Genomic DNA, 10,271 nt, shown 5'->3' with positions numbered 1-10,271 from the left:
TGTCGATGATAAGGTTGAATGTGAAAATTTCCTAATTTTTAATAAAAGTTAACACTTACATAAAAATTGGAACACTTTCTCAAGAAGAGTTAACTTTTTTATGAAATTGGAACATTTCTCTGAAAAAGAACATTTTTTAACAGATGTATTCCTTAAAAGGACGTTTTTCAGGGGTAGGAATGTTTTGTTTTTGGTGGGGTAAGAACATTTCTCCCAAAAAAATATATTTTTGAATGTTTTGTTTTTAAAAAAAATAAATTTTATTTGCAATTTTTCTTTGCACTATTTGGGCTTGGCCCAAACATAAGGACTTGGCCTACACAAACAAGAAAACACCGTCGTTGCAAGACGAACTGCATGCACTATCTCTATTCACGTTCCCCATTTCACTATCCCTAGTAAATGCTGCCGCCGGCCGCCGTATCGCACGCTGTTCTCCACCGGCATAGATCGCCGTTTTCTTCTGTGGCGAATCCCTGGCGACGCCTTGCCATGTGTGCCTCGTTGTTCTGGATCGACGCCGTCTGTTCGAGTCTCTGGTTTGGCGTCGACCTGGACAATGATGTGGCTTTCTCCGATTGTAGTTTCTTGATGGCGTTTATGTGGTTCTGCCTCTTTGTGTGATGCGATGCTCCAACGCCTGCGCCCGTAGCGGCCCGGGGCTTGGGAAACATTTTTGCCCGATGCGCAACGGTGGTTGTGCACTACGGCCTCGATTGAGCAAAAACAAATACTTGTGCGTTGCAACGATTTAACAAATCCTTACACACATTTAGCACTATATTGTGCTATCACTTCTCTTTTTCAACATCGGGGGCCATGTTGTCCACCTATTCACGACAAACGTGATCAAGCTCAACCGTCCATGTCGTCTAGAGTTGAAACAATGGTCCATCTTCAACTCCGACACGACGCACACACGTCATCCAACACAGTACGGCGTAGCCGAACCGGAGCAAGCCCACACCCACCCACAGGCATCGCCAGAGAAGTACATCGCCTTGGGCATGGTGGTCATCGAGGCATTCTTGCCGTCCGAGCACACCGGCCCAGATCAATTCTGTCGGCGAGAATTCTCGTAACTAAAATCAATAGAAAGGAAAGCTGGCATGAATTGTTTTGTTGGAAATCAAACACGCTCCAACCGGAAAAGATCGGTCAGCTAATAGCTAGCTTTGTGGTACGTTGCAACTTGCAAGCCATCGTACTGAAAAAATGAATATATTCTGAAATCCGCATCCACGGGGGAGATAAAACTTGCTAACAAACACAACAACACATCATTTTTTATGACTAAAGGGCCAACAACTGAGGAGGAACAATCTTGTTTGTGCTTAATGATGGTTCCTGAACTCCATGGAGCAAATTGACGAGGTGTTGATTGCTGGATTTGGTCTAAAGATTCACGCCGTGGGAGATATCCCTGGTGTCCAGGTTCAAGGTTGTCATGGTATCTGGTTGTTCAGATAAAGAACATACGGCTTGATGATCCTTATTGAAGATCTGGAAATACCTGAAGATATTGTTTGTGCAGAACCAAAGCCATGTCCTGGTGCTTGTTGAGAATGGCGAATGCAAACAGGGAATCAAGTTGAGAAGGTGGCATCTGAGAAACTGAAGCTGGTGTTCCACTCTCCGTCCTTGTAACAATGCAATCTTGCATTCAATTCGTTCAATCGCCAGCGGAAAAAAAATCTTGCCGGAGGGGAGATGGTACAGCTCCTCCTTTGCTTTATATACTTCATGATCACATGGTACTCACCTTTTAGTTTCCGCATCTGGTGAAGAAAAAATATATTGTTGTTTTCTGAGTACTTCTCAGGAGTTAGTGCCAAGAGTACACTGAAAGAAGTTAGAGAAATCTTCCCATGTAACTTTAGGCATGGGAAAAAATGTTGAGTTTTTCTGCAACGACGTGGATAATTATAAAATATGATAAGGAGGTGCTAGCTTATCTATGTTTTTAGAAGATGTGGCCAAGAATAGAGAAGAGCAACATCTAAAGTCTTATATATCATCTAGCTTGGCATGCTCGTGTTACCTAATTGAAGCTAGCATAACAATACCTCTGATATATCTAAATTTAGTACCATGAAATTGAAGAACCATACAGATTGATTTCTGATTTCTCGTTTCAGAAAATAGCATGATCTGTTTTTAATACTAACACTTGGAGTGCTCCTTATTAAATGAGAATGTGCCTTTTAATATTAAAGCTCTTGGCATGGTGTAGAAACTCAAATCGAACTAACAACATCAAATTAAGCGTTGTCTGAACCAACTGTACATATTTTTTATGAAACAAATAAGGCTCTTATGTTAGGATAATTCTTCCACTATAACACTTTGATTTACTTCACTTGAGAAACAAAGCACCTGCCTTTGATTTCGTCTGGTAGGCATGAAAGCTACAATAACAATTGGCAGTTTCTGAAATTCCATACACATCAATTATGTTTCTCTCCCAACTGGTAAATAGTGTCCACAAAGCTGGATTCAATGAAGTAGCAGAGAGCGCGGAACTCGGTGATGGCAACGGCCATCTTAGCCATGTGGTTGGCATTGCAGTAGATGCCTAGACGCAGGGTGTGAAGCACCTCCCTGTCTGGATGCTCCTGGACAGAATGATTGGTAAACATAGTTTACGCTGCACATAAGACTGAACAAGGATCAGACAATATTTTCTCATGTTGATGAAGCGCTAAGGGATATAAATTCTGGGCACCATAATTTCTTTCCTTATTTAATTTACCATTCATCTTAAAACATGATAAATTTGACGTTATAGTAAAAATAAAGCATAGTATAAATTGCAAACTTGTAATGGGAAGAAAAATAAAAAAGTTTCTTCAGTTTTTGGACAACTTTCTCACATTTCCTCTGGACCTTTCTATCTAGTTTTTAATTTCAAGTACAATTCAGACACATGAAACATCATGCAGTTCATTCACAAATTTTACTTCAGAAATTGTTTGAAAATAAAATGTGCCTCAGCTGATGCAAAAAGTGAAATGTCTGAAAATATAATTTCATAGATTATAGTGTCAATATAAAAATTACATCCCAATAACTTTTTGAAACACATAACAGTACCAGAAAAATCAGATCATTCCTTCTAGGAAGGTGATATTCGTGCCCTTCTTCCGCCCCGGCTTCACGTCGACCGTCGATCTCTCCTCCACCGTGATCGTCTTTCTACACATAGCCGCCATGAGCAAGTAGCGTTTAGTGTTTATTTTAGCAACCAAAAATCAGTTTCTTATTTTATGAAAGACATGCATCAAAATTGACAGTAAATAATCCAAAGACCGGGCAGGCTAAAATAAGAACCATCCAAATCAATAAGACACGGCTGAACTATTTGATTGAAGTAACAAAGATATTGTAGTGCAAATAATCTAGCTTTAGAATAGATCATGAACAATGGTGACTGCCGCTGCAGTCTACTAAAGAAATCAAACAGACCCAACCGGTCAACTACAAATTTCTCAGGATTAATCTTTGGAACACATGTACCTCATACTGAGGTTAAATAATTCAGAATGATTGAGGAAGCTAAAATCTGAAGACGGCTTAAGATTACTGCAAACTGCCCAAATCAATAATACAACTAAATTGTCAGATGGAACCAAAAGGAAATTGTATTTATCAAGTTTAATATGGACCAACTAAGACAGTCTTCAATATTCAAGAATGTAACGGATCTTGATTCTTAATCAGCGATAACAAATGACCACATGCATACAACAGAGGGAAGGAGAAGATACTCACATGTGTACCACACTTGAATTTCCTGCAAGTAAGAAAGGGTAGGGAACAGAATTACAGCAGAAGGATTCAAATGGATGAACTGAGCGGTGAAATCTTCCTGGTTATTATCAATCACAGCATCGACCAGAATAGGCGGCGAGGTTGAGACTCAGGGTGGTTGGGAGCAGCAGAGCGGCAGGGCTGGTTTCTTGGATGGGCCGCTCGGTGTGGCTGTCGAGGAGTAGAGGCCATATCTTAGAACCTGCGAAGGACATGGAGCTAGCGAGGAGATGAAGGCGAGATGAATCGGCCGCTCGCTGCTACCCAGTCGCCGCTGTCGCCTACCTGTACTCGGAGCCGCCGCCGCCGCCTGCTGACTGCTCTCTCCTTGTCAACCCCCCTCCTCCTCTCCCGGTTAGGCGTCTAGATATGGCTGGGCGAGGGGAGGGAGCGGCGAGGATGGTGGTGGTAGATGGCGGCAGCGGCGGGGGGGGGGGGGGGGGGGGGGGGGTCCGACCTGCCACCGGCCGCCTCCGGTGCGAGGCGAGGCGAGGCTAGTTGGGCGGCGGGGTGGCCTGCCGCCGGTGAGGCGAAGCCGTCGGGGAGATGCAGGTAGGTGTGCGGGTGCGAGAGGATGCGGGCGACTTTTTTTTCACGACGAACCGTTATTTTACTTAGGGACGTGACTGCGGGTTAATTGTCAAAAATCACAGGGAGGTTTTTGCAAGATTGCCGCGACGATGAACCCGCCAGCCTCAAGCCGTGCTTTATTATTATTATGGAAAAAGATATATATAAAATGTCCCAGCAATGCACCATGAGATGGACAAGAATTTTGAAATGCCGTGTTGAACTTGATTATAAGCTATCATGATTGAAGTCTTACAAATTATAATCTACTACGCTGCTTGTAAAACACGTCCGGATAAACACACTGAACCTACCGCGCGCTATAAACAAATTATATACCTTGTCCGTTTCCTTGACATCGAGTATCCTTTCTGTAGGTTATATTGTAAACATATGTGCCAACCAAGCAGTATAAAACATGAGTCACAAGAAAAGCAATAAAACATTCAAAAATTGTTTAATCAAAAAAGGTTATTAGTATAACCATATTTCCGGAGACATTGAAATCAATCATGCAGCTTACCATTTTACCAACATGTTTACCTAAATCCAAATGCATCACCCGCAAATATACCGGAGCCGCACCACGACCTTCTCGACCGAATCCACGCAAAGGAAAAAAGAGAGTTTAATTACCCGGTATAAAAATGTGCCCGTTCAGAAATAGCTCATGCTAGAACCCAGAGTCCTAAAAGTCCCAGGCAATGAGATTGAGGCTGAGAGATTAGAGATACAAAATGTCTTGCAGGGTCTTAGGGCGGAGCCCTGCATCTGACTTTCCGATGCAATTGAATTTGGTAGTAGGGTGCATGCTAGCACCTCCCATGTTTCTATCCACGGATACACATTCAAAGATAAAGATGTTAACTTTTAGCTATATATACAAAATGACCCGATAGGCATGAGATGGACAAGAATTTGAGACCGCTGTTCGACTCAATTACTATAAGCTATCGCGATTGAAGCTTTACAAATTATAATCTAGTATGTGGCTTGTAAAACATGCCTAGATAAACACATTGAACCTACTGCTAAAAATAAATCATATACCTTCTCCGTTTCCTTGATACCAAGTATCCTTTTCTGCAGATTACATTGTAAACATGCATGCTAACCAAGTAGTATAAAATATGAGTCGCAAAAAAATGCAACAAAACATTCCAAAATGGCTCAATCAAAGAAGGGTCAGCATCTTCTAAAAAAAACAAGGTTATTATAACCATGTTTCCAGAAGCATCAAAATATACATGAACCCTTCTTACCATTTGCCTCACACGTTTGCCCAGATATATATAAAAATGAAAGAAAACCACGTTTGCCCAAATCCAAATGCGTCCCGTGCAAATGTACCCGGGCCGCACCGCAACCTGCTCGGCCTAGAAACGTGCGCCCGGAGTCAAGACCATGTCAATCGACACCATAAAAACATCAAAAGCACCGGAGCCGTAAAATTCCAGCTAGTGAGGTCAAATTTTCTGTCAAGTCCACCTCCACCACCAAACACAGGCGCGCTCCTCTATAAATACGGACCAAACGCACACAGATAGAGATAAGCGCTTCCAACTGCAGAGGCGCTGTTCTCATCTGAAGTGTAAGGAGTATACTCATTCACCTAACCGTCCGGGGAGGAGATCTTTGTGCCGCGCCGCCTCGTACGCCCCAGCAAGGAGCCAGCATGACCGTCGGCGGCGAGGCCACAGCCACAGGCAACGGGCAGACGGTGTGCGTGACCGGCGCCGGCGGCTACATCGGGTCGTGGATCGTCAAGCTCCTGCTCGAGAAGGGGTACGCCGTGCGAGGCACCGTCAGGAACCCCGGTACGTACCTGCATATACGGTGGCGCCGGCGAAATCGACCTGCTCGGGCGCGCGGTGGTTCTGACTCGTCGTCTCAATTAACCTCTGTGTACGCATCGTGCAGATGACGCCAAGAACGCGCACCTGAGGGGCCTCGCCGGCGCGGCGGAGCGTCTGGTGCTGTGCAAGGCCGACCTGCTCGACGGCGACGCGCTGCGCGCCGCCATCGCCGGCTGCCATGGCGTCTTCCACACCGCCTCGCCGATTACCGACGATCCAGTACGTTTAACCTTTTTTTCTGGAGAAATTAGTGCACTCTAAATTAATATTTGGGACGCCATGACTGCTGGGATTTGGCTTCATCAAATATATTTACTTTTCCGTTTGTATTCTGGCTGGACTGGACAACTTTATCGACGGAGAAGGGAGGGACTGCGTGCGGATGCGTGGGCTCACCCTTCAGTGACGGACGACGATTGGTCAAAGTCGTTCGTGTAGCATCAGCAGTGGCATGGCATGCAATCATGCATGCATGGACGCAGTTATCATCATTTAGTCCGGCGTCTTGATGTGCGTGCGCGCTGCAATTTGCAGGAGGAGATGGTGGAGCCGGCGGTGAGGGGCACGCGCTACGTCATCGACGCCGCGGCGGAGTCCGGCACGGTCCGCCGCGTCGTGCTGACGTCGTCCATCGGCGCCGTCGCCATGGACCCCAGCCGCGGCCCGGACGCCGTCGTCGACGAGTCGTGCTGGAGCGACCTCGAGTTCTGCAAGAAGACCAAGGTACGTTGTAGTACACGTATTCTGCATGCACCCGGCCTGCCATGGTCGCCGGCGGCTCGTTGCTGATCGTTCTGTGTGCGTGCGTATGTCAGAACTGGTACTGCTACGGGAAGACGGTGGCGGAGCGGGAGGCGTGGGAGGCGGCGGCGGCGCGCGGGGTGGACCTGGTGGTGGTGAACCCGGTGCTGGTGCAGGGCCCGGCGCTGCAGCCAGCGGTGAACGCCAGCCTGACGCACGTGCTCAAGTACCTGGACGGCTCCGCCAAGACGTACGCCAACGCCGTGCAGGCGTACGTGCACGTCCGGGACACCGCCGCCGCGCACGTCCTCGTCTTCGAGTCCCCCGCTGCCGCCGGCCGCTACCTCTGCGTGGCCGACGGCGCCGTGCTCCACCGGGAGGACGTCGTCACCATCCTCCGCAAGTTCTTCCCCGAGTACCCCATCCCCAGCAAGTCAGTAGTGCTAATCGGCCATCGCAGCGACGACATAGCTTTGCTACGCCCGTCCCTGTCTTTGTTCCAGCCATGTCAACACACGCGTTGAAATCTGAAGAATTTTGACATGGACGGTCAACAAAATTAGTCATGGATAATTCCCTAAGCAATCAGTGTTGCAATATTAATTTATTGTATGTATCGCAGGTGCTCTGACGAGGTGAACCCGAGGAAGCAGCCGTACAAGATGTCGAACAAGCGGCTCCGTGAGCTGGGCCTCGAGTTCACGCCGGTGGCGCAGTGCCTCTACGACACCGTCGTCAGCTTCCAGGAGAAGGGCGTCCTCCCGGCCCCTCCCGCCTCGGCAAAGCCGGCCATGAAAGAGACCAACTGACAGAGTAGTAATACTTCTAGTAATTACAAAGAAGCATCCATGGATGAATGAAATCCTTCAGCTATGCATTGGCATGCCATTCTGATTCTGGTGATCCTACAGCCAGGAGCTAGGGCATCCGACGGCTCGCAAAGACAGCCGTCGTCCCAAAAACAAACTAGGGATAAGCAGATACACTAGACAAAGCTCACGAAAGGAATGGATCCGATGCCCATGGCACTGTGATTGGAGCAGTCGTGGCGGGTGGTATGTGAGGATGTCAGACCGCCTTGTCAAGCTTACCGTTGGATTACTTTTTTCCATGAAGAATCAAATTTATTAAAAAAAATACCAGAAATACAAAGTGCATCAAACATAATAAAAATTACATCGAGATTCCTAGACCACCGAATGACCACTACTACTGCCAGAATGAGCCGCTGACGCACTGTTGTCGCCGCACCCCTACCGAAGTCGGCTTGACCTTATCGATGATAGCCGGAAAGTCTTCATGCATATGCCCATAAGGACCAGCGCCTTGGATCCGCGTCGTCGACATTGAACCTTTGCGTAAATCTGAAGCATCCTTCACCAAATCTCGCATCATGACGAGAAACTCTAACCTCACAACCCCACGAAGACTACAGAAATCTACACTGAAGCATCGTTGACTATGTCCAGACGGATGAACTTGAGGAGAATCGGAGCCCGAAAGTTAAACTCAAAGAAAAAGCGCCGCCGTTCACCCAAGCACCGCCCTTGCGAGGACTAAAACCCTAACCTAAAGTACTAACCAGAGCGGAGTCACCATGATTCCCCTTCTGCCGCCGGCCGCCGGAGCGGCAGGCAGAGGAGAGGCGAATCCACTGGCTCGTCGGTGAAACTTTGTGGGGAGAGTTTACCTTAACCGCCTAGGGTTAGGGGAGGAAACAAAAAGACTTTAGGTTAATTGCAAGCTTACCGTTGGCTTAGGGCATCTCCAACACCGACCCTCAAATCTCCCGCAACCGTCCGGACCACGGAAGCCATCCAATCCAGTCCTGTATCGGTCCACGGCGCGGTTCGGACGCGATTTCTCCCGCAAACCGGAGACAAAAGTGGGGGAGGTTTGCGGGAATCCGGGCCAATCCCAAGCCTGCTTTTGACCGCCCTGGCCCACTTAAAACCCCTTCCCCTCTCGGGCGCACTTCCCGCCCGGCGACTGCTGCCCGCATTCATGCCGCTGTAGAGCGCCCCACTCCGCATTGAAGGCGGCTCACGGCGGAGGTGACCTCTCACTGCCTCTGCCATTGACGCGGCACGCCAGCCGGGGAGGCCGCCCGCTGCACGCTCGGCTGAACACGCCTCCTCGCCGCATTCATAGGCCTCCATTAAAACGGCGTGGAAGCCGAGAAACCTACTCCACCCTCACGTCCGTTCATGAGCGGGCCGACATTAAACATAACGCCAACCGAGCTCCTCCAGTCCTCCCTATATTTAAACGAGGCCAGATGCTAGGCAAGAATCGCACCCCTCCATCTCTCCCTCATCTCCTTGTTCACCATTTTCTACACTTTTCCGATGGTTTCCAAAGAGCGGTTCTCCGGCATACAAGCCGGCTGGGTGGCCCGGCGAGCCCTTCGAATACTAGCGAGGCAGCTCGCTGCTCCACCTCCCTCGTCTAGCCCGACGGAGTCAGTTGCCGCTCCAAGCCGGCGCGCGGTTCTGCAACTTGCCGCTCTAGGCCAGCTCGATGAGGAGTGGCGAGTTACTCCACGCCGCCATGGCGGGGAGCACGACAGCACGAGCGCCGTCGCTGTTGTCGATGACACCACGTCGTACTGCGCCTTGATACGTCTCCAATGTATCTATAATTTATGATTGTTCCATGCTATTATATTATCTGTTTTGGATATTTTGTATGCATTAATATGTTATTTTATATTTTTTAGGACTAACCTATTAACCTAGAGCCCAGTGCCAGTTATTATTTTTTCCTTGTTTTAGAGTTTCGCAGAAAAGGAATACCAAACGGAATAAAACTTTCGCGATGATTTTTCTTGGACCAGAAGACATCCAGAGGACTCGGAGTGCAAGTCAGAGAAGCCGCGAGGCAGCCACAAGGACGGAGGGCGCGCCCCTCGTGACTCCATCGACCTATTTCTTCCACCTATATATTCTCATATATCCCAAAACCAACAGAGAGAGCCACGAAAACACTTTTTCACTGCCGCAACCTTCTGTACCCGTGAGATCCCGGCTAGGGGCCTTTTCTGGCGTCCTGCCGGAGGGGGATTCGATCACGGAGGGCTTCTACATCAACACCATTGCCCTTCCGATCAAGCGTGAGTAGTTTACCACAGACCTACGGATCCATAGCTAGTAGCTAGATGGCTTCTTCTCTCTCTTTGATTCTCATTACCATGTTCTTCTCAATGTTCTTAGAGATCTATTCGATTTAATACTTTTTGCGATGTGTTTGCCGAGATTTGATGAATTGTGGATTTATGATCAGCTTATCTATGAA

At 47.9% G+C, this 10,271-nt stretch overlaps 1 protein-coding gene and 1 long non-coding RNA gene across 5 annotated transcripts; one reads left to right on the top strand and one right to left on the bottom strand.

Annotated features, from left to right (window-relative positions):
• Positions 1–2,228: 2,228 nt before the first annotated feature.
• LOC109768402 (uncharacterized) lies at positions 2,229–4,395 on the bottom strand. Of its 4 annotated transcripts, none has more exons than XR_006666733.2 (4): positions 4,096–4,395; positions 3,772–3,981; positions 3,094–3,195; positions 2,229–2,659 (listed from the first exon to the last, which is right to left on the bottom strand). It is a non-coding gene; the product is annotated as an uncharacterized lncRNA (long non-coding RNA). The 4 variants fall into 4 exon arrangements; XR_006666734.2 differs by having other exon boundaries at positions 3,772–4,012; positions 4,096–4,392; XR_012190422.1 differs by having other exon boundaries at positions 2,229–2,647; positions 3,772–4,012; positions 4,096–4,392.
• Positions 4,396–5,833: 1,438 nt separating this feature from the next.
• On the top strand, positions 5,834–8,018 carry LOC109760092 (cinnamoyl-CoA reductase 1). Its single transcript, XM_020318930.4, has 5 exons — positions 5,834–6,197; positions 6,301–6,455; positions 6,771–6,959; positions 7,052–7,410; positions 7,600–8,018. Exons 1-5 carry the CDS (start codon positions 6,056–6,058, stop codon positions 7,784–7,786), a joined length of 1,032 nt encoding a protein of 343 aa, XP_020174519.1. The 5' UTR covers positions 5,834–6,055; the 3' UTR covers positions 7,787–8,018.
• Positions 8,019–10,271: the final 2,253 nt, after the last annotated feature.

Source organism: Aegilops tauschii, chromosome 7 (assembly GCF_002575655.3).
Source record: "Aegilops tauschii subsp. strangulata cultivar AL8/78 chromosome 7, Aet v6.0, whole genome shotgun sequence".
NCBI lineage: Eukaryota > Viridiplantae > Streptophyta > Magnoliopsida > Poales > Poaceae > Aegilops > Aegilops tauschii.
The sequence above is the reverse complement of the archived record's forward strand: the minus strand, read 5'-3'. Positions and strand labels throughout refer to the sequence as shown.

Excerpts from the sequence above, each read along its gene's own strand:
- LOC109760092 (XM_020318930.4), top strand. The coding sequence starts at position 6,056 with ATGACCGTCGGCGGCGAGGCCACAGCCACAGGCAACGGGCAGACGGTG. Across the intron at positions 6,198-6,300 it reads AGGCACCGTCAGGAACCCCG|ATGACGCCAAGAACGCGCAC; the intron begins GTACGTACCTGC and ends CGCATCGTGCAG. Across the intron at positions 7,411-7,599 it reads GAGTACCCCATCCCCAGCAA|GTGCTCTGACGAGGTGAACC; the intron begins GTCAGTAGTGCT and ends TATGTATCGCAG.